At 43.6% G+C, this 24,200-nt stretch overlaps 1 protein-coding gene across 1 annotated transcript; it reads left to right on the plus strand.

Moving 5' to 3' along the window:
* The first annotated feature begins 9,366 nt into the window (after window positions 1-9,366).
* On the plus strand, window positions 9,367-24,200 carry thbs2a (thrombospondin 2a). The gene is made up of 22 exons (XM_070840619.1): window positions 9,367-9,436; window positions 9,673-9,741; window positions 10,017-10,570; window positions 11,038-11,122; window positions 13,386-13,585; window positions 14,822-14,962; window positions 15,048-15,141; window positions 15,502-15,666; window positions 16,452-16,628; window positions 16,952-17,125; window positions 17,933-18,060; window positions 18,174-18,326; window positions 19,595-19,813; window positions 19,902-20,009; window positions 20,105-20,264; window positions 20,376-20,494; window positions 20,594-20,828; window positions 22,387-22,614; window positions 22,750-23,021; window positions 23,100-23,197; window positions 23,599-23,738; window positions 24,166-24,200. Exons 2-22 carry the CDS (start codon window positions 9,678-9,680, stop codon window positions 24,198-24,200), a joined length of 3,549 nt encoding a protein of 1,182 aa, XP_070696720.1. The 5' UTR covers window positions 9,367-9,436; window positions 9,673-9,677.

Here is a 24,200-nt window from a genome sequence, read left to right on the forward strand (position 1 = left end):
TGATCTTTAAAACCTGGAAAAGAAATAAAAGTCGCTCAATTAATTCCTGCCGGCTTTTCCGTCGTCTTCAGCAAATACCTATCAAAGCATCAAATATTTGAGTCCAAACAAATGCTGCGTGATGAAGTCTTTGCCGCAGAAAATGCTGCTCACAGGTTTCATTTGAGAAGCAGTTTGCTGAGTGCAGAGTCTTTCTCAAAGGTCCTCATGAGGTTAAGACAAGTCATCAGCTCCATTAAGCCAAGGTGGAAGGGTGAGATGAGATGATAGTTTGGCATCTAAGTATAAACCATCAAGTCTCTGCACATTTCTCAGCTTCATTAACTCGCCCCATCGAGCTGAAATCCAACCTTTCACTGACACAAATATAGCATTTTAACATCAACCTCTGCCATTAGCAAATTCCTTTGTTTTTATGGCTGAATTTATTTCCTCAAAGAGGTAATTTCATGTTTTCCTCTCTAATCATGTTTAACCAAGCTGTAGAATTAACCGCACATGTGGATGCGATTGTTTCGCATGTCTCCGTGTGGAGCTTGTTAATCTGTCTGCTATTAATCTGTGATATTACTGTTGTTACATGAAACTCTGATTCTTAATCTTTTACTTTTTTTCCGTGAAACGAACAAACAAAAAAAAGCTTTAACCAGAATGATGTGATCAGAGTTATTACTCAGGTTTAGTGTGCTGGCAGCACTTAAAAAAAGCATCAAAGTGAGCAATAAAAAAAGCATAAATATATCATCCTGGACTCAAGACTTGAGCTTAGTTTTCTGGTTGTGTGGTTGCCAACCAACCATGACTCTCACCTGCCTCGCTAACTTAAATTGGAGGAGTAACTTCAGGTTATGGCATTACTCTATTTCATATTGTGCCAGGTTATCATACCCTCAAATGAACTATAATTTAGCAGCAAGTGAAATGTCAAAATCTACTTTGCTTCAGCACTAAACGCGCTGGCTGTTGCCGAGATGTAGATAAATGTTATTCCCTCGCCATGGCTGCATCACACTCATTTACTCTGAGCGCTTAAAACTCGGTGTACAGACAGAAGCGGGATGCCAGATGCAAACCTGGAGTCAATAATGAGCAGGAAATTGTCCTCTGGAACATTTGGTATTCTTCAACATATCATTCCTGCTAACTGCACCTATCCTCAGTTAGTTTTCAGTGTGCACACATTCTCTTCTCAGCTTGACAATATGTGAAACTCTGCATTTTATAACTGTGCCAGCAGCCAGGTTTTATCCCATTTCGCTGTTAAAATTCTATAAATATGCCATTATTCCTCGGATTCATGGTCATTTCTTGTCTGATTATATTCAACATTTTCTCTAATTGTCAATAAATCCCTGAAATGTTCCCCCTCTATACTGATAAATCCTATTCCTCTGTTGATATATTCCTTTATTATGACGAAAATAGGCACTGTGGTTCATTTTTAATCATTCTCACATACACAGTCCTCCCACTATGAATAGTATTCACTCATTTTTATTTATTACATTTGTATTTAACCATTGTCCTACAGGGCAGGATGGCTGGGCCCACCTGTGAACAGCTATTGCAGAAACCAAATGGCAAAGATGAAAATGTTGATGAAGTTATAGTGAGGTACAAGTGTTTTGATGTTAGTTGACTATTCCATGAGATAGCTGCAGTTTTTCCTAAAGCGGACCTGGCACGGGGTTCGTGGAGGATGTCAGGCTTCCTATAAGATGCAAGTACCAACGGTTAATACTGAGCTGTGTGCCAAGAGTGTGTGTGTGTGTGTGTGTGTGTGTGTGTGTGTATAGTCTGTGACCCTCTCAATATTAAAATCAGTCAGAGCGAAGATATGGAAATAATTATAATCCATATCTCTGGGTCTGGAAAACAGCACGAGCTTTGTTATACTTTCACTGAGTACTAATTTAAGATTGATGAGGACGCCTTGCAGAGCTTTAAAGCAGGATTGTAAATTCTCAGCGCCTAATTGGACAGAATCAGCAAGAGTCTTAGGCTTGATGTAAAAGTTGGAGCGGAGATGCATCTTTCTGGGAGTTTGTTCCAGATATGTGGTGCATAAAAACTGAATGCTGCTTCTCCATGTCTAGTTTTGAGTCTGTGGACAGTCAGCAGACTCGTCCCAGACGGTCATGGAGGTGTAGACGGGTCATAACAGAGAAGTACAAACCAACAGTTGTATTTTAAAGTCATTTTTAGTACCAGCACACTTTAAGAATTGCTTCAAGTTTGTCTTTGTTTAATTGAAGACATTTTTGGCACATCCAGTCACTGATGTGTTCAGTGCACCTAATCAGTGCTCGTACGGGACCATCATCATCTGCTGATATCATTATAAAAATCTGTGTGTCACCTGCATATTTATGGTAATATATTACCATAGATTTCCATAATCGGAGCTAGTGGGAGCATGTAGATGCTGAACAGAAGAAGCCTGAGGCTGGAGCTCTGGGACTCTTTGACAGGCAGGATAAGTTGAATATTGGAAGATAGATTTTAGGGTCAATATTACCTCCTCCATTATGCAGAGGGACCATATGAGCAAATTTCCAGATGTGAGGGGCCTTGCAAGATACAGAGGAGAGGTTAAAGGCAGGGTCTGAAACTTTGTCGTATGTGTTGACAGTATTTGCAGCCCGACAGCAACTGCTAAATGAAAGAAAAGGAAAAATTGGCTGATTTTCGGTTGGATACTTAGAAAATTAGCAGCTCGTGTTGGTTTCTCCAACATTGCAGAACATAAAATATATTTTAAAGGCTGTCTGCAATGACAGGTGCAGCTAGGTGAAGAAAAAAAGGTCCAGAGTTGTCCTGGTCCATTCCTAAACTCTATAGTTTGTACATCATTAAGAACAGCATGAGCGCTGAGAGGCTGCATAAAGATCACAGACCTGGAGGTGGCCATGTTTATTCTTTAGGTGCTTAAAAGCTTACTGTGAGAGCTGCATGTCTGGCTTTTGTCTGGGAAGCATTTCTCTCCTTGGAGTTCCCAGATCAGGAGTAAACAAGAGGCTAAGTCTATCTTTCATTCCGAACTTTGTAGAGGGCACATGTGTGTTTACCATGGCAGGGCGGACTCAGGGAAAAGGGCTAAAGCCAGATTTAGACCAGGAAAGTCAGAAGTGTAATGAATATCACGGAGGCCCAGATCATTTAGAAGAGCTAGTCTGTTAAAGCTTTCCATGTGTCTCTTGATAACTGTTCAAAGTGTGATTTATTCAGTCTCCGGTTTCTGGTGCAAACTATTGCACAGTTATCACTGATTCCCTGAGTCAAATACTCCAGAGCCACGATTTTATCATTCAGTTGGACAGAATCAAATCTGTGTGGGTGGACCATGAAGAATCTCTCAAGTTTGGCCTAGAAGGGTCAGTAATGAGCTGAAGTAAGACAAGACTTGAACACATCGTTTACACCTTAGAAAGTTGATGCAAACTCACTAACAAACAGTTGTTTATTTACATAGTTCGCACACATGGAAGTAGCTGCTGTGCTCCATGTGAAGTAAGTCGTCCACTGTCCTTTTACACTTTTACTTCTCCTGCAGCTCCTGAGAAAATGCTCCACTATGTTTACTAGTAGCTAACGTCGTCTTTTTTTCCTCTTGGTCCTGGGCAGGTAGTGCGCTGTGGATTTATCTGAGCTTTTTGTAGAGCTTCTGAAAACTGCTGCCTGCTGTGGCAGGAAACAGGGAGCAGTGAGACTGAAACTCTCCAGTAAAGCTGCCAGTCATAAAAAGTGAAACAATGATCTGAGAGGAGCTAAAGTGCTCTGTGGCACTGACTAGTAAGACCTGGGTAGAGTGATAATCCTCTGTGGTTTCATCATTACAAGGAACCTGGAACACAGTTATTTGATTCCCTTTTCATATAAGAGATGTTGTTTAGTCTGAAATATTAGCATCAAAATGTACGTTTATTATTAGGCACAGTGATTCTCATCAGATTTTAAACGTGGGTATAATTTACAGTATATACTGTAAAAGCATTTATAATCATAATTGCAGTAACTGTCAAATAAATGAGCATCATGTGTAGTATGTAACTCAGAAGTACAGGAAAAGTGTAAAGTAGGAAAAAATGGAAGTAAAGTACTTTAAAATAGTCCTTAGGTGTGAAATACTTTGAGTTAGGATTCATCATGAACTTGTTTCGTTTACCTCTGCGAGCCACAACAATGCAGGAGGAGGCTGAATAGGTAGTGGAGCTTCAGCTATGCTGCAGCACCTTCTGTGCCCAGGGACCCAAGGCCAGAGCTCCTCCTCCTCCTCCTCCTCCTCCTCCTCCTCCTCCTCCTCTCTGAGATCTCCCACTCATTTTGTTCTCTCTCTCTCACACAACACTGTTCATGGTGCTTTCTCCGTCCATGCACATCAATCTTTTCCGACGCCCCGCGCTGTTGTTCCCTTTAGGTTTCTCCGTAACACTTGCTCACGTCTTTCTGTAAAATGAGCCCAGAACTCTCCCGGTTTGTTAAGCTCTTATAAATTAGCACAAAATATCTCTGTGCTCTGCCATAACTCTACACATCTCATCACGCCAAGGAGGAAAATGGGGAATCTGGAAGTTATTACCAAATGATTGCATCTCAGAAATGTAAATGTAATTGTGAGAAAAGAGGGTGGAAGGGAAATGGTGATTGTTTTTATGTAATCTCCCACCCATTAACCTAAATGTGGGTGCGTAGGAGTCAAAGTTAATATAAGGAAACAGCTATTTCTCCTGCTTTCTTTCATTTTACACATTATCTCACATTTATTTGAAGTTCAAAACTTACACTTGTGTTTCAGAACTGCAATTTGGGGACATTTTGCTTGTGTCCAGCAGTTCAGAACACACATCTGGGAATAAGTCTTAAGGCACTGGATTGACTGAGGCCTGATTACATCACTATGACAAGCAACGCTGAATAAAGCTGGCAGTGTTTGACCCTTGCTCAACATGAGCGACCAGCAGGAAATTAATGGGCTTCTCACAGCCTGCCATCCTCCAACAGTCCTGCAGGCAACAAAGGAAGTAAACAAGATTCCCTCTGTTCACCCTTCCGCTCAGGATATTGGCTAAGCACACAAACAAAGGTTTGGCAGGTCTGCATTTTAAGCAGAATTGTCTGATTTTGTGCTCATTGTGACAATAACACAGAGGTGTTCCCCTGATGCTGTTATGATCCCAAGAATAATATCACCCAGGGAAATATTCTGTTGTGTTGAATTTGCAAATCATGTATCAACAAATCCCACCCACATAGGTCACATATAAACCTCTGAGATGAGAACAAGTCAAACACTGGTTATCTCACTTTGATGTAATGCCTGATCTCAGCCAAAGTATGTGAGCCATTTTTATATGAAAACTGGAATTAGAGGCTTTGAAAGCAAACATGTGGCCTTCTGGGAACAACTTCTCTTTGCTGAACTTCTTCTTGTTAGTTGTTACTAAACTCCGTGGACATTATGTGTCTTCAGGTAATCCCTACGATGTGTTTTGCACTTTGCTGATGCTCCAGATCACCGTTGAATCCTTGATGACAGTCCCAGTCGCATCAGTCTCAGTTTGCTGGAAGCGTAGGATGACTAGTGGGCAGCGCTGGTGTGTCAATACACAGTTAGAAACCAGAACTCCTGCACCGTTGCGATTTAATGAATAATAGTGTGTACAGATTAGCTTGAATGTTTTCCACAGCTTTCTTGCTCCCCTGTTGACTTCTCAATTGCCTCGCAAAATCTATGACAACGATTCATGGAGATTCAAGAGGCCTGTCGAGTGACTCAGATGTTATTGTAAATTACTGCCATTAAAAATCCATCATGCTATTGGGAGCAAATGCTCTGCGTGTCCTATATTTGAGCAAATGCTGCTACTTTTTTTTTTTTACGCAGGACTTTCTGGTGATATCTCAGGAATCATGGTGTCACTTTATGACTGAAGTGTTCAAGAATGACCTCATATGAGCTGCTACATATACATATTTGGTGCTTTCTCCATAACTGTGTAAAAACTGACAATGGTTTGCTAAAAACTATTATTATTTTGCTACTGAAGATCTATCTGCACACTAACTATCCCAGTTTTCCACAGCTTTCTGCAGCTCGGAGGCTTTGATTGGTGGCTGCTCTGATGCAGCTCCAGACATCCACTTTAAACAATAAACCATGTCATCAGGTCAAATGAACATGCATGGTTGGAGGACACGTTTTGTCTAAAGTTTGCAGACAGAAATAAGCGAGAGCGCACAGATGTTTAAACTGAGCCAAGAGACAAAAACAAATCAGTGAAGGTGAAATCTCGCTGACCCGTGTTTGGCTATAATATTTTGACAGAGAAAATTACTATTGTGAGAGCTCTTGAGGAAAGGAACTCCAATCTTTCTATTCCAGGCAGCATCCCTCAGATGTCTGCAGCCACGCTAGCAGCTCTGTGTGGCTGCAGCACGGCGGAGCTTTGAGACGTGTGTTATATGAACATATGTCATGAAAAGTATAATCTTAAAGTAATAACAAGACTATGAGTCTCTGCCCGCTGAGCTTAATGCTGAACTTTCAGTGCTAACAGGTTTTGTGTTCACCGCCTTAGTTTAGCCTCTTGCTAAATGCTAGCATTTGCTAATTAGCACTGAGCACAACTTGAGCCACCAGGTGGACGGAGCTGCATAATGACAGTGTTGAGATGCCACACGACTCTGGATGAGGCAGTCATTGTGCCGCACGTTGCCAACAGCTGATGTCAATTCTTCAATGATCTGCCTGAACAAACGCTGTGTTTTGTTTTAGAAACATTTAAATGTGGTTTTGCTGCTCGTCACAGAGCAAAGACGACCCGTCTGGCTCATAAGGTGCTATAGTAATAAAGTTTGATTGATTTGACAGGACAGTTGTCATAACCACAAGCAGACTAACACCAGTAAGGTCTGGAGTAGGTGAGGAGTAACTGAGCAGTGAGGACAGTAACATCCCAGGAAAGCTCTCTACCAATATTTAAATGCATAGTGTACGTTATAATTGTCATGCAAACAGAGCCGTCATTACATTTGGGGGTTTATGCAAGCATATTTTACAATGCCAGCCATTCTGGCCAAATTTGTTTCATTGGCATTACTCAGCTTTTGGCATGATCAGCTTGAAGAGGCTATTTGAACTAAATCTTGACTAAAAAGGACCAGTTCTACCTACCCTCTTTATTTTCATCATTCCCAAAACTATTGTATTTTACAGAGGATGTGAGCTCTGCATGTTATATGTGTCACTCTCTCCAGCTCTCAGTACTTTAAACATTTCAGGTGCCAGATTTCCCTTTTGGATTGAGCTCCTGAGTCACACTGACCAGTTTTTTGTTAAAAACACATAAACCTCCACGGTGAAGTCACAGCTTGGAGAAGAGAACTGGAAACTATAGTTGTTTATCAACCTAACTGACATCCATCACCTTCATTTCATGGCTCCTCCAGATCTCTGGTGTTTGTAGCATTAATAGAGGAATTCACGTTTATGTGTGGATCTCTGCGCTGGATTGTGGTGCGGCTCAGATGATCCAGAACGTTCTCAGAAGTATCTCAGAAGTGATGGAAACTTGAACCGTGTACATGTGAGCCGTGTGTTCTTCACCCTCTCCGTGTGGCACAGTTTGGTGGACACAAAGATGGACTCGCTGCTACTCATTTGTAAACATTACATGACTTTGCAGGGATGTAACTACATTACCGTTGCCAGCATTTACTTTAAAAGTGATGTGATGATGCCAAAGTTGACTTTTGGTCTGAACTATTTTCCACTCTGCTGGTGAAGCATCATTACGCAGTGCTTCTGTGGGGAAATGCAGATTTTAGAGATGAAAGTTAAAGTGATTACTGTATAAAAAAGTCTACTATTGATAATCTACAAGTAGTTTTATTAGTCTAAATCATAATTTGAGCTTCCTGCCAGATTCAGTTTTTCACTAAAACAGCCACTGAAGACTTTTTTTTCTCCATAACTGACATTTTAAGTTTGATGATTAACGCTTTAAAAGGAGCAGATTCAATCTGATTCAAACCCTCCCTGAGAAACTACAACTGACAGTTGCACTACCACGTGTAATGAGTGCAAGTCTGTGGAGTATTTCAACTTTTTCCACCCCTGACAGTTTTAATCTGATGTTCTCTGGTCACCGCAGAATGCTTTTATCATCAGCGAGCATCGTCATATTCTTGTATGTCTGACTAACCGTTCACTACTGTTTCTAATTTCTGTCAGGTTAGTGAATCCTCCTTGTTGAAAGGAAATCGCCTCGTTTGGTAAGAAACTGTCTGTTCTTCGCCCCCTTTTTTTTCCCCTCTAAATGGAATGCACATTTCCAATTGACGCAAACCATCCCTGAGACGTATCCTATTGGTACACAAAGGCCTACCCACATCCAGCCCTGTGATTCCTGCACAGGGCTCCACGAATGAGACGCTCTGAGACGTTCAGTATCGGCTTCTCTCTCCCTGACGCCGCAGAGGGAAGCCTTGGCAATAACCTGATGATCTCCAGACGCATGACACCGCTTGCCAGCAAAGGGGAAGCATCTGAAGTATCTTTTGTATTAGAGGTCATTTTCATGTTGTCTCACATTGCACACATAGCTGGGATTCTTACTTTAAGTTATTGATAGTTACACAGCTTTTGTCAAAAGTCAGTGATCCACATATTTTTACTATTATGCTTGTATGGAGTGATTTTTTAAAAAATTCTTTTAAAACCTATAATATTCAGCAAAGATGGCGTCAAAGCTTTGTCTGAATTTATCATAATTATTGTCATTAATTGCATAGCAACACATTTATGAAGCACCAACCCCACTGCAGCCACTGAACACGGTGTTTGTGTCTTTACCACCTTAACTTCGCCCCTCCAGAGTAAAGCAGCACGCTTCCCTCCATCTGTGGTCTCCAGTGAAAGTGACTCGGCTCCAGACACGGAGGGAAGGTGGGTTTGACTGGGAGGGTGGTTGGTGGGCATCACGGTGGGAGACAGGGAGGAGGGGAGGGGTCACATACCCTCCCCACCCCCCATACCAGCCTCTGTGTGTGTGTGTGTGAGCACCAAGAAGAAAATTACGCCATCGGAAGATAATTATGTAACTCTTGTCTCTTAACAACCGACCACAAACGGTTCATAACCAACAGAGCTGTGATTGACAGGCTCTGTGCGAGCCTCTATATAAGAGGAGGAGGTGGGTGCCTCAGTCAGAGTCGTGCCTCCAGTCCTGCAGACTGTGGATGTAGTGAACCAAAGTGGACTTTACGCTTTTTACGCACGGGCTTCACCGGAGAGCGCCTCTCTCATTCATTCAGCCCGCGGCTCAAAGCTCCACCAGCTACTTTTCTAACTTTAACTATATCCACTTTTTTTTTTTTATTTTCTTCTTGTCGGATATCTGACTGAATTTAAAAAGATAACAGCTCCATCAGTCAGGTAAGTTTCCTGGTAGTTTATTTGTCGGTGAACCTTCAGTGTGGAGAGATCGTTTGAGACAAAGTGATAAAGTCATGATGCTGATTTCATCTTTAACAATCAACAGGCTGCCACTCAGAGTGCTGCTGCATTATTAGCTCGGTTTATTTGATTTGTCATGACTGAAACAGACCCAGGATGTCGAAAAGGTACTTGAAAAAGTAATTAAAGGGCATTTCTGCTGTTTTTTTCTGAAGGAGATATGATACTCAGAAGTCTCTTCTTGCTGCTCTTATCGTTTCATTTCCTCCACGGATTAACTCAAGGTAGGTGAAACAAATGAGTCCAATGTAATGATGATCATTTGAATCGTTATTAATATGGTGAATATTCTTCTTTTTATTATTATTATTATTGAAGTTAACCTCACTAACTTTTTTTAAAGTGGAGACTGAAGATAATCTAAACAGTTTGCATGTTTTGTTCCATAATCTTAAAAATAGACTTTTAAAAAATTATTAAAACTCATTTAATAAAAAAGCTCCTATGAACTCTTCTTCTCTTAACTCTCCGTTTGTATTTCCTCTTGTCTCCTCTGCAGATGGTGAGCAGGAGGACGAGACGTCATTTGACTTGTTTGAAATCAGCCACATCACTCGTAAGACTCTGGGGGCCAAACAGTTCCGGGGCCAGAACTCAGATGCCCCCGCTTACCGCTTCATCCGCTTCGACCACCTGCCCCCAGTGAGCCCCCCCATACTAAAACAAATACTACGACAGATCCAAAACAATGAGGGCTTTGTGTTTGTGGCCAGCATACGCCAGGACCGAGCCTCTCGGGGCACCCTGATTGGTCTGGAGGCCCCTGATGGCCGGCGGCAGTTTGAGATTGTGTCCAATGGACGGGCCAACAGTCTGGACCTGGTGTACTGGGTGGACGGCTCGCAGAACGTTTTTTCATTCGAGGACGTGGACCTGTCTGACTCACAGTGGAAGAATATCACATTTCACGTTCATGGGGAAAATGCAAACCTGTTTGTGGGCTGCAGCCTGATAGACAGCTTCATCCTGGATGAGCCTTTCTACGAGCACCTGCAGGCTGAGGGAAGCCGCATGTATGTCGCCAAGGGATCCATCCGGGAGAACCACTTCAGGGTAAGGCAGAGACTTTGGCTTTGTGGTAGGTAGACGTCACGCAGGAGTATTAGTTACCTCTCCGCTCAGTCCCTCTGTGACTGCTCTAGCTGTGCTGGGAGTCACCGCTCATAAGTTACAAGACACAAAAATGTGGTCTGAACCAAGCTTCTAATAAAAACTCTTTTTAAACAACAGTTTCCAGAAGTAGAAACCAACATAGTCCCTCTTCAAAGTGTCCCAGAGTGGCCCAGTGTTGCCCTGGTCTCTCTCTGTGTGGAAAAGACTCCAAATTTAGACTCCAAATTGTCCCTTGTGTGTAAAAATGAGCGTGAATGTGTGTGACGAGGTCAAGAGTGAGCCTCCATGCTCCGTTAGACCGTTTCCCAATGCATGCTTGAAAAGAAGTAAATGCATGTAAATGTGCCAAAGTATCTAATGGAGACTGTAAACTGAGTGACTGAGACACGTCTTTTCTCACCAAACAGGGCCTCCTGCAGAATGTGCGTTTCATCTTTGATACGTCAGTGGAAGACGTCCTCCTGAGCAGAGACTGCGAGGTCACAAAACAGAGTAAGAGTGGGTTTTTAAGACGTTTGAACCAACATCCACCTCAAAGTTCCTGCCGTGCTTGATCTGTGGGAAAAACAAATCTATTTGTGTGATTTTCATAGGCCAAATGATGAGTCAAAATAACTGCAAACTGATTCAAGCCCTGCAGATGGGACTGGGAAGCTCTTTCACGTGCATCCTCCAAAGCACGGTGTCTGTGTTTTGTTAAGTATCGACCACAGCAGCTTTCCAGGCCAAACACTTTAGCGTTCTCGGTTGACTCCCTTTGTATGAATTTAGCTCTTTTGGTCGTTTTTTTTAAGTGGGTCAAAAAGCTCGCAGATATGTGGCAAGATCTCCCACCATTACGTCATGTTTACGGAAACAGCAGTGTCGATGCAGCGGCTTGAGGTGCAGCGGTGTGCGTGGTGAACAAAAGGAGATACAGATGCTTTTATTTCCACTGGCACTGGACTCGGGATAATGCCCTGGGAAAGAAAATAGAAAAGAGAAAGTGAATGGTATACAGCAGGGAGAGGAGCTTCCACTTCCAGCTGCACACACAAACACACACACATAATGAAGTCATGAATTGGCTGATTGGGTTGCTTTTCTCAGCTGAAGCTTTGCTCACATGAGGAACATACCTCATGATCCTCAGCGGGGCTCACACGAAGACCGACTGCCACTAAAGACACATATATCTTAGTAAATATGAAGATAATTATCCTTTATAACAGAACTTCAGGGTCACCAGATCTGGAAACTGAAGCGTTTGGTTCACTGTCACAAAGCAAATCCATGTGTGGTGTGTGTGTTTTAGCATCTCTGTTGCCACAAGCGGTGCTGAATTCCAGCTGAATGAGTTTATTTGTTTAACAAATGTCACCAAGTCCTGGAAGTTTTCTGCTTGCTGGCTGGTACCAGTCGAGGCTCTGCACTGGTGGAAATCTGAATGCCAAAAGTCACTCATAAACCCACACAACCCACGCTCATAAAAACTGTCATGTTGGACATTAATGAGCAGTATTAAATCTACCGGAGCTTTTTTTTTCTGTATTTTGAGTCTTTCCTCTATCTGCTCTGAGAAAATAGAGACTGTCTATCAGGAGAGAAGAATGTGTAAATGCTTTCACAGACGAGCTAGCACGCGTTCACATGCACACACAGCGTGAAGCCCTCCAGAGATCTGAATGAGTCCAGCAGACTGAAAAGGAAAGAAAACACAGCACTGGCTACAGTGGGATATCATTAGACAATTTGGACGACGTCTTGACTTAGAGTCCCCGGCCCACCATTAATCTTCACCAATTTGCATAGCAAGAAGCAAAGCAGTTGCAGATATGTGTTTAGCGTTGGCTGAAAGACAGGCATTCCACAGAGCTTTGGCATGTGTGCAGTGTGTTTGTTTTCAGCATCACACATTCATAAAGTTCATCACAATGTGACCGAAGTTCAGTAGTTTGAGATATGAATGGATTTATATCGGGGAGTTTGAACGATAAATACTCATAAATCTCCCGTGCTTTGGTACAGAGATGCTCTGTGTTGCACAAAGGTCACAGACGTGTTACTCTGGATTTCGTGCAAAGGTTTTGTGCAAAGAAGACTGAACATCACGTCTTTCAAACAATCCCTTCGACAGTGTGCACTTAAGGAGTTTCTAGCATAAACCCCTCAGTGTTAGTAATGGATGATAAATGCTGCGCCTTAAGGGATTTTCACGCACTTCTTCTGTGCTGACATTTAGACGAGGTTATCTCTGACACCTGTGCTACTGATCAGCTGTAAGGACAAGACCATGAGCTTTACAGCCCCCCCCCCCCCGTAAATCCTTCTGTGTGGTCACTCCAGTCTGTTAAGTTCATATTGGAAGTGTCCACTTATCTAAAAGGTCGTGGAGATTTATGACTTCGGTCTGGTTTCTCATCACGTGAGGAACACCCAGATTTCTGCTTTTTGAGTCCCCCCCCCCCCCCCCCCGTCCTCCCACAGCCGACCCCGCTGTCGTCTCTGGTGGAAAGATTTACCGTGACCATTTCAAACAGATTCATTTTTCAAATCAAACACCGCTGAACGAACATCTGTTTTGGGGAACACAATAAACACTGTAATCACTGCATTGTTGTGATCTTTTGGCTGCAGAGAAAACAGGAAATCAGTCCAGAGTCCTCGTGTTTCAGTCGTCATATCTCTCAAATATGTTTTCCATCGCCAGTCTGTGCTGCTCATTCATTTGCTTTCTTGCTCGTTCACACAGATGTCTCTTTTTTTGCCCCTCTAGATGATGCTAATATTGTGAGCGAGAGCACAGAAATTGTGGACGTGAGTCCCTCCATCACTACAAACATAATAGGTCAGAAGACAGACGACGTGGGCGCCGATATGTGCGAGCGCTCGTGCGAGGAGCTCAGCACCATGTTCCAGGAGCTCAAAGGCCTGCGTGTTGTTGTCAGTAACCTTATTGATGGCTTGCAAAAAGTGGTAAGTAGCAGAAGTAACATAGCGTAAATCAACATAATCCTGACCTGTGTTTGTTTTAGACGAGCTGCTGCCTGCGCTGCCGAACTTCACAGGCCAGTTTCAGTGATGAATCTGAAATCGCCAAAATCTGTCTCTGTGTGAGGGAAGAAAGTTTGAGTGAAAAAGTCATTTTAGGAAAATAAATGACACAGTCCTCAGCATGGCAGCCAAGAGGTTTGAATTAGGTTACTAGGTAACCTACATTGGGTTTGAAAGCAAACAGTAAGTAGCTGCAGGGCTGTTTATAGAGTCGCATGTGACGGCTGAACCCATTTGACTCCTGCTATCTGTGGCGGCGTGAGTCAGACAGATTTTATGACATGTTACATGTGGATATAGGAAGTGTTCCCCTGGCAGCGATGGGGTCCAGTCTAATGTCTGGCTGTGTTTAAACAGCCCATGTGTTTCCTCTGGGAGCCTCTCAGCAATAAGAGAGTCTGGGCATGAACCTTGGGAAAAAAACCGGCTGGGATGAGAAGGGTCCCTGAGGCTCTTCCAGACCAAGTGGTGTCTTAGATTCTAGTGCTGCATACTGCTGCCTCCCTTCTCCAAACGGGAGGATGCACACACACACATACATACACAACACACACACACACACACCCAAAGTTTGGCAGTAGTTTATCAGCTGACAGTTCCCAAGTGTTCAGGAGTGCAGCCAGAGATCCCTTGGTCTCCAATTGGGCTGAAGGTTGGAACGTGCTTAACTAAGCAGCACTTTTCAGCGGGCTGTTTTCCTAGAAACAATAGAGGTATAAAGAAATCTAGTGTTTGCAAGGTGCGGTAATGAGAAGCACATTTTAAAATTAGCTTTTTACAAGTGTCCTCGTTAATACAGTAGAGCAGCCTTGTTGTGCAGGGGTGCTGTTTTGAGTGAATATAAAAATCATTCATTCTTCTTTCTCTGAGCCCGTTTTCCCTCATGAGATGCTCTAATAGAAAGATGTCTCAAAATGATATGATGCATCACTGAGCTGGAGATGGATATACGTTGGTAAGATGGATTTATTGGAACGGCAGGATGATACATAATTATTATAATATGTATAGTGATGGCGAAAAGTAACCCCACATGTGCTCTTTTAAAAGAATCAGCAGATGTACACCTTTCCATACTTAATGGAGTGCCGTGTACCTTTATCGCGAGTGAGTCCTAATAATTTCTGACCACAAACCTGTCTGTTGTTGTCTGTTCAGACAGAGGAGAACACAGTCATGAAGGAGGCCCTTGGGAGGATGAAGAACTCTAAAGAGAAAAACATGTGCTGGCAGGATGGCCGCCTGTTTGACGATAAAGAAGACTGGGTTGTAGACAGCTGCACTAAATGTACCTGCCAGGTAGTGTCAAGTCTTATGGAAATATGTCCAAACTTACTGTGGATGTCAATGACCATGATGCATCTCTAATATTCATTGATGGCAGGAGTCTAAGATCGTGTGTCACCAAATCACATGCCCCCTGGTGGCCTGTGCCAGCCCCTCGTTTGTCGACGGGGAGTGCTGCCCCGTGTGCATGTGTAAGTACTCACAGCCTCCTATTGGTCAATGCACCCAGCATATAAACACAATTATACACACACACACAGTTTTATGCATGCATGCTTTTTTTTTTTTAAATTAATGGTTCAATATGCTGTAAAAACAATATTCCACACATATTAAATTTTAATATCGCAGGACTTCTGCAGCCAGTCGGTCTTTGTGAGCAAACCACATATTTATTGGTCAGAATATAAGACACTCAGAGTGGCTACTGTGGGTTTTTCAGATGAGGTCATGGCTGACCTGAGAATTAAAACTCTCTTGCTAGTACTTTTATTACTCTGTCAACATTTGAGTAACTATGTGAGTGTGTGTTATACTTCCTCCAACTTCAGACAGTGAGGATGGCTGGTCCCCCTGGTCAGAGTGGACGGAGTGCACAGTCACCTGCGGGACAGGAACTCAACAAAGGGGACGGTCATGTGATGCAACCAGCAATCCCTGCACCAGACCTTCCATCCAGACCCGCAAGTGTAGTCTGGGAAAATGCGACAGCCGTGGTGAGAATATTTTTAAAATAGTTCATCTCTAATAGTAAATGCACTAGGAACCAGCTTAGTGCTGCAATATGTGGATCAAAGTATGTGTCAGCCATCGCCACAGCAGGATGATGTATGGGAGGGATCACATGATGGAAAAACTGTGGAAAAACACAGCACTGAGTTAGATATAAGATGAGAACCTCCAAAGTGCAAAAGACGGAGTTCACGCCTCCATAAATCTGTTGAAAATGCATCCATGTGAGTGAGGCTGAGACCCAGTGAAGGGCTGGGTCGCATGGTTGGGTTGCAGGGTGTGCCCAGTCAAAGTTAATTCCAAATAAATCACTGGCTGAGAGGGTGTTCCACAGTGCAATGACTCACCACCGCCTGCCATGCAGAAATATAATATATTAATGAATCAGATGCACTATATATGAGGTGGGGTGTCTGGAGATCAGATGGGAGCTGGATGCTGAAACAGATGAATTATGTGTTTGATAAATTGTGGGATTAGCATGTGCTGCTGCCTGCTGCTAACATTACACTGCATCTGTGTGAGTGACTGCATCAGTCTCTCTGCTGGAGGATTGTTTACCCACAGTGACATAAATACTGGCGCAAGCATCTTAGAGCTTCTTTGAAAGTGAGCCATCGTCCTCAGCATCACATAATGTTTACTTTTTTACGTTTTTTTTTTTTTTGACTTTGGCAAATTAGACACGTCTGTAACTGTTTGAGTGGAGATGTGGAGGATAATACATGACATGTGTATCTGCCTGATACGTTTGATGTTTGATACCCAGTTCGCCAGGACGGAGGGTGGAGTCTGTGGTCGCCGTGGTCGTCCTGCTCAGTGACCTGTGGAGAAGGTCAGATCACCAGGATACGGCACTGCAATGCCCCCGTGCCACAGCTGGGGGGCAAAGACTGCGAAGGGAGCGGGCGAGAGACTCAGCGCTGCACAGCCAAGCCGTGTCCCAGTGAGTACAGCAGTCTGTGAGAGGAACGCTTAAAAGCAGCATCTCCATTACAGCCGTCTGTCGAACGACCAGAATTCCTCGTGCCTCCCCCGAGGCAGCATTCCCCATGTGTTGCGGACTGGCCTCCTGTCTGTCTTTCAGGAAATGTTGACTCAAATCAGCTCAGTGTGTTTTCACTTGTGGTATTAAGTTGCAGGCTTCTGACTCTCCGGCTGCTCGTCACATTTCAGACCTAAAATGTTGGGATATTTGAGATGTTTGTGGAATGAAATGCCTGATGTCAGAGATTAAGTCCTGAACTTCTATCTCCGTATCTTTTTTAGTCGATGGTGGTTGGGGTCCGTGGTCTCCGTGGGCGACCTGTTCAGCAACATGCGGAGGTGGAATCAAAAGTCGGACGCGTGAGTGCAACAGCCCTCAACCTCAGCATGGCGGCAACAAGTGCATCGGGGTGGCCAGCGACAGTGACATCTGCAACAAACAAGCCTGCCCTATTGGTGAGCTCTGCATTATGTTTCTAGACATTCCTGCTCCCCAGAGGGTGAACTCTACTAACTTCTCCTCCAGTGCCACCATAAAGTTAACATTTGCATTTGTGATTATAGAATTTATCTCTATTGAATCAAAGTGGAGGCAAAAAATCCCCCAAATCCAAAACCTTTGCAAATAAAACCAAAAGCAAATGCCAGCATGCTAACACACTAAACTAAGATGCTGAACATGGTAATCATTATACCTGCAAGACACCAGCATGTTAGCACATTTAGCTCAAAGCACTGCTGCTGTAAACCTTTAAGTCTTTAATTTAAGACTCTTAGATGTTTCTGACTGGATGCAGTCTTTAAAGGGTTGGTTCACACACATTTTTTACAAAAGAAAGAATTCAAAAAGCGTGAGTAATGGGAGCACAGTTTCCAGAAAAAGATAAATACACGTTGTTAAATGGGTTTATTGTTGGACATTTAAATGCTGTGAGCTCCACAAACTGAAACCAATACAATTTACTTTTATTGTATCAGGGTGGAGGCAAAAATCTAAAATCTTGGCAAATAGAACCCAAACTCTCTGCATGGCTTGATAGAGCTAAAAAAGATGTTATTCAAAATATGTAGTCTGGATGAAAGGTAATGTTGTAAATGCAGAAAATGCTCCAGCTGGTGGGTCCTAATGTTGAAGCATGAAGTTCAGATACCTTAACAAATTAAAGTTGAATCACTTGGAGACACACTGCACAGATACATCCAGCGATGTTTAAATCAATTTCCCTTGTTTTTAACCAATGTTGTCATCTAAATCCCTTGCAGATGGCTGTCTGTCTAACCCATGCTTCGGGGGAGTGGATTGCAACAGCGCTCCAGATGGATCCTGGGAGTGTGGCCCATGCCCTGCTGGTTTCCGTGGAAATGGCACCCACTGTGAAGACATTAATGAGGTAAAGGTTCCTGTTTTTCTCATGTTCATAAACCAGACGTGTATTTAAGACTTCATTCATGTAACTATTTGTTTGCATTGTACTAATGCTTGTCTTCCCCCCCCCCCCTCCAGTGTGACATGGTCTCTGATGTTTGCTACAAAGTGAGTGGAGCGCAGCGCTGCGTCAACACCGATCCAGGTTTCCACTGCCTGCCCTGTCCGAAGCGCTACAAGGGCACCCAGCCGTTCGGTATGGGTGTGGAAGCTGCCAAGAAGAACAAACAGGTGGGCTGGAGTTACTTTGGTTGCTTTGAAGTTGCTCGCGGTGATTGGATGCCATTCAAACAGGTGTAGCTTTTGGCAAGGCAAAATCGATATGCGGTAAAGGAAAGAAAACAATGTGGGCCTTTGGCTCCGGGCAGGTTTTCAAAAGCAATTTTGTGGATTTTTGTATGTCAGATCCAAATTTATGAATGATGGAAGCAGCGTTTTGGGTGATATATAAGCCTCGCTCTTGTAGTGAGGGTTTACACAGTGTTGGAGGGGAGGCCGGGGTCACCGTATATGACTTTGACTCACCTTGACCAGCAAGCAGAAGGAGAGGGAGGAGAGTCGGGCAGCTCTTAACAATAAACACGTGTTACACATCTCGGGTTTGTTCCTCGTTAGAGCCTCGTTAGTTCTTTATATTCTACTTTTACCGTAGATGTTTAATGGATCAGCGCTTGTATTTAAGCAACATTATCTCTTAGCTTTGACTGTACGCACTAGATCTTCAAAACAGCTCAGTGTTTCCACTTTCCACTCCCGTCATGAATGCTAAACTTTAGCCGTATCACAGGTAATACGACATGTCATATATGTCAAATGAATTACTTGATTGGAACACACTTTTCTTCTCCCTGGTGATCACTGAATTCACAGAGTCTCTGGCAAATCGAAAAACTCTGACGGGCCCTTGCATAACATCCCTCGTGAACCATTTTGTCGCTCTGTGGCCTCTGCAGCTGCTTGTCTTTGATACGATGCCCCAATTTCACTAATTGATTTGGGAAAAAGGGAATTGTCTCATTGCTGGCATTAAGGGGCTCCATTTCACAGTTTTGATCAAAGGCCTTTTCTTGCTTGTCATTTTCTGCTCTATGAGCTCATGGAGTGGCATCCAAACTGAAGTTATGTTCATCCTCTGGTAATGAGTGGCAGCTGTGAATACCTTGTGCTGCAATAAAGGGGCAACAGCGGGTCGTAGTGGGATGTATGATGCATTAAGTGGGATTTCATCAAATCAGCTGTGCCCAGAAATGCCCCAAACTTCGGCTTCGTCCAGAATCTCTTTCTCGCTTCAATTTGGAGTAGCCCTCAGCTTCAAGAAACTATTTGACTGACTTGGACATGTCATCAGAAGCTGACAACAAAATGGAAACCATGTAAAAAACGATGACCATCTGTTGTTGTCTTTTCCGGGCAGATCACTTTCAGTGCTCCTGATATTGATTAGTAATCGGTAGCAGATCTCACAATACGGTTCCACCTGCCTTGTGTTTTCTCTGTAGGTGTGTGAGCCAGAGAACCCATGCAAGGACAAGACCCACAACTGTCACAAATATGCCGAATGCATCTACATCAGCCACTTCAGTGACCCAATGTACAAGTGTGAGTGTAGGACCGGCTACGCTGGAGACGGCTTCATTTGTGGAGAAGACTCGGACTTGGATGGCTGGCCCAACCAGAACCTTGTGTGTGGCGCCAACGCCACTTATCACTGCAAGAAGGTATTTCAGTGATCTTCATTTGGTGGCGGCTGAGTCCTGCGTCGATTTTAAACTACTGTAACTGTAAAACTGCTGAACTTAATTTCAGGATAACTGCCCCAGCCTTCCCAACTCTGGACAAGAAGACTTTGACAAGGATGGTCAAGGAGACGCTTGTGACAAGGATGACGACAATGATGGGATTCTGGATGAGAGGGTGGGAGAGTTTTTCACACACGCACACATTTTATTCTCCGATCAGATTCACGGCACTCGACTAATTCCCTAACAACCGTACGCTCTCTGCCACAGGACAACTGCCCCCTCCTTTACAATCCTCGCCAGTTTGACTTCGACAAGGACGAAGTCGGCGACCGCTGCGACAACTGTCCCTATGAACACAACCCTGCTCAAATAGACACCGACCACAACGGAGAAGGGGACGCCTGCGCTGTGGACATTGATGGAGATGGTAAAATGGTCGAGCCTAAACAGATAAAATACTGTGATCAGGCAATCTAGGGCAGCTGTTTTTCTATTTATTCTTTAACTTCTAAAGAAAATGTTGTCAACTTTTCCTCAGAAATTCTGAATGAGCAGGACAACTGCCCCTATGTGTACAACACCGACCAGAAGGACACTGACATGGACGGAGTTGGCGACCAGTGTGACAACTGCCCACTGCTGCACAACCCTGACCAGGTACTGAACCGCTGATAATGACTTCTTATAACTTATAATGAGTCATTCCAGCAGCACAGCAAAGCCCCGGCGTTAACACTGTCCGCCTCTGTCCAACAGACTGACGCAGACAACGACCTGGTTGGAGATCAGTGTGACAACAACCAGGACATCGATGAAGACGGCCATCAGAACAACCTGGACAACTGTCCGTACGTGGCCAACGCCAACCAGGCCGACCACGACAAGGACGGCAAAGGAGACGCATGCGACTATGATGATGATGACGATGGCGTTCCCGATGACAAGGACAACTGCAGACTGACTCCCAACGCAGACCAGTTGGACTCTGATGGTGAGGATGTAACATTTAAACGTTTTTAGCGTCGGGTGAATGCTGTTTAATGCAGTAATATCAGCACAACATGGACTGATACTTTCCTGTCCATCCAAGTCAAAGTAGTAGTAGCGTAAGACTAGCTAAGACCAGCTTATCTATAGAACACCATTCAGACAAAAGGAAAACATTAGAATTACACATGAAAGACAATAAAAACACAAGGTGAAAACAAGATAATGTGAAAAGAAATTACATTTAAGAGACCGTAAAAACAAACTAAAGCTTCTTTAAAGATATAGAATGACAGTATTTAGAAGCTTGACCTGAAAACAGCAGCTGACCAACAATCTTCTCCTCTCGGTCCACTCAGTAGCTGTTGGAGGTTTTCTCGAGTGTATCTGAGCTTCCTCAGCAGACGGACTTGTCCAGTTGTCACGGAATTGAATATTTCTGAGCAATGAAAGGACTTCTTGTCCACGTTGGCTTAAAAGTCGACAATGAGAGTTTATTGTTGACCTTGGAAGCAGCAGTTGACAAAATGACCTCAGCATTCATTATTGAATTGCCATCAGTTAATTACTGCCATCAGTCTCACACAACCACTTTATGAAGGTAAATATATTGGGATTCGGCCAGATGTGAGACTTATTGAGACTGTAGCTGTACAGTCTGACAACTGCTAATCTCTAGCTGGATTTATAGCTTGTATAACGGCCCAGTGCTTTCTGTGTGTTTGCTTAAATAGCTTCTCTCCTACAGACTCCGTGCACTCAGACTTTGTCCTCATTACTCACTGATGTTCCTATTTGGCTCCAGCGTGCCTTCTCCCAGATGTTTTCACAGTTAGCAAGTAGCTTCACTGCAGCAGGTGTGAAATATGGTGGCTGTGGAAAGTCAACGACTGGGTTGGCATAGGTGATGTCATTCTGCATGACTTCAGTGAGCTGCCCAGGAGGGCACACGCCAAACTGTGAAGGTTTTATTTCCTTTAGGCTCGTGATTAATCCACAGCGCCTAATTTCAGCAGGGTTACCTGGAGTTTGTACAGCTGTCTGTAACTGGAAACAGGCCGTGACGGAGGAAGGCCCCGGACACTGACGCTTTTACTTTCTTCACAGTTTGTCAGGTTGTGTTTATTCGATAGACTCGTTTTAGCTCCTTGTGAAAAAACAAGTATGACGACAGAAAGCAGCTAGCTGCTTCCATGCAGTGGCCTTCATTAGCCACTGGCGTCCTTTCCACTGCGAGCTCCTGGCCTGCAGTCTGGCTCTAATAGGCTTCAGGCTTCAGATAGTTACGAGTATCAGTGGAAGTTGTCACAGCATGAAAAGATGGCTGATTTTCCTTAGTAGACTTGGCGAAGGTAATAAAGCCAGTTTCCTTGGAGGAACTGCTATTTTCCCCATTTTTTATATCGACTTGGAGCAGATCCCTGACAGCCTCTGCAGTGGGAGTGTCATGACACTCACATTAGCTTCCAAAGAGATTTTTCCACGTTATTGAAAAATAGGAAGAACTTGTTATTTATATCACGCGTGTCTGATTTAAATCATCTCATGTCTTTTCTCAACAGGCGATGGAAGAGGGGACGCCTGCAAGGATGACTTTGACAACGATAGCATCCCAGATATTCTTGATGTGTGTCCGGAGAACAACGCCATCAGCGTCACAGACTTCAGGAAGTTCCAGATGGTCCACTTGGACCCTAAGGGAACCACTCAAATTGATCCTAACTGGGTGGTCCGGCACCAGGGCAAAGAGCTGGTCCAGACTGCCAACTCTGACCCCGGTATTGCAGTAGGTGAGCAGCACACGTGTGTTTACTATCCAACAACCATTTCATGCTCATTTGCAGCTCTTTACAAGATCTGAAGCTCAATTTGACTGCACAGAGCCCCTCAAGCTGTAGCGTCACGCTTCTCTCACACCATCACAGGTTTTGATGAGTTTAACGCTGTGGACTTCAGTGGAACAATGTACGTGAACACGGACAGAGACGACGACTATGCAGGCTTTGTATTCGGCTACCAGTCAAGTGGGCGCTTTTATGTAGTGATGTGGAAGCAGATCACACAGACCTACTGGGAGGACAAGCCCTCCAAGGCCTTTGGCATCTCTGGCGTTTCACTCAAAGTGGTCAACTCGACCACTGGCACCGGAGAAAACCTCAGGAATGCTTTGTGGCACACAGGAAACACTCCCGGACAGGTGGGTGGCAGCCTAAGTGCTATGTGGTCTGTTTTAAAAGCTGCAGCAGCGTTAACTGTTGTTAACTGTTTCGCACAGGTTCGCACTCTGTGGCATGACCCCAAAAACATTGGCTGGAAGGATTATACAGCTTACAGGTGGCATCTCATCCACAGACCCAAAACTGGTTTTATAAGGTAAGAAATAAAGATAATAATGTTAATAATGATAAAAAACAAAGTGCTTTACATGGTTAAAATACACAATAATTACAGTGATGAAGAGTTTTAAGAAGTGATTTAAAAGATGTTAAAGAGATGAAGGGCTCTGACTGCAAATGCCGGCTCGCCTTTAGGAAACCCGTCTTCAGTCTCAGTGAAACTGAAATGAAAGAGTCACATGGCCCTCTAATTATCACAGACGAGATATAAAGACGTTTTATAGCCCGAATAAAGAGACGCAGAAGATCACAAGTGACAACAAGAAACAAGTTTAGCCACAGACACACATTCCTGTAGATAAAGATGATGATTGTATATTTGCTGGATGTCAATAATGACTGAATAGACTAAGTTCCTGTTCTTCTTGTGTTTTGCAGGGTTGTGGTCTATGAAGGTAAACAGATCATGGCTGACTCAGGACCAGTTTATGACAAGACGTTTGCCGGAGGAAGGTTAGGCTTGTTTGTCTTCTCACAAGAGCTGGTGTTCTTCTCCGACCTCAAGTATGAGTGCAGAGGTTAGTACAAACACTTTGATTACTTTAATGCTTTAACCATAAATGTCTCTGTGTTCTCAGCACAGTAACGACTCCTGCGTGTGTGTGTGTGTGTGTGTGTAACTTCAGAAATAACTACAGGCAACAGCTAAGACATTTAACTTCTTGTGTCGTGTGTTAATACATTACAGGATACTTTCTACCAGAAGTGACACATACATTCAGAGATTAATTATTTGTAACTGACCAAAGCTCTGAATCCTGTTTTTAATCCAGTAAGTGTGTGTATATGAGTGTATATTGTATGTAAGTGTGTCTGTGCGGTATATGTGGAGCACACATGTCGTTACGTGTTCACAAAGACCAGCGAGCGGGTTAGAAAACCTTCTCCGTGTTTGATTAATGTGGGTAAAGTCTTTAAACCTTCCACATCTTTCTCAAACCTCAGATAAGCCGGACTTGCCCACAGTGTCTGCCAGGTAA

Source organism: Pempheris klunzingeri, chromosome 12, assembly GCF_042242105.1.
Source record: "Pempheris klunzingeri isolate RE-2024b chromosome 12, fPemKlu1.hap1, whole genome shotgun sequence".
Classification (NCBI taxonomy): domain Eukaryota; kingdom Metazoa; phylum Chordata; class Actinopteri; order Acropomatiformes; family Pempheridae; genus Pempheris; species Pempheris klunzingeri.

Coding starts and splice junctions, on each gene's coding strand:
- thbs2a (XM_070840619.1), top strand. CDS start 9,678: ATGATACTCAGAAGTCTCTTCTTGCTGCTCTTATCGTTTCATTTCCTC. Junction 13,586..14,821: donor TTGATGGCTTGCAAAAAGTG/GTAAGTAGCAGA, acceptor TTGTCTGTTCAG/ACAGAGGAGAACACAGTCAT. Junction 19,814..19,901: donor CCACTTATCACTGCAAGAAG/GTATTTCAGTGA, acceptor ACTTAATTTCAG/GATAACTGCCCCAGCCTTCC.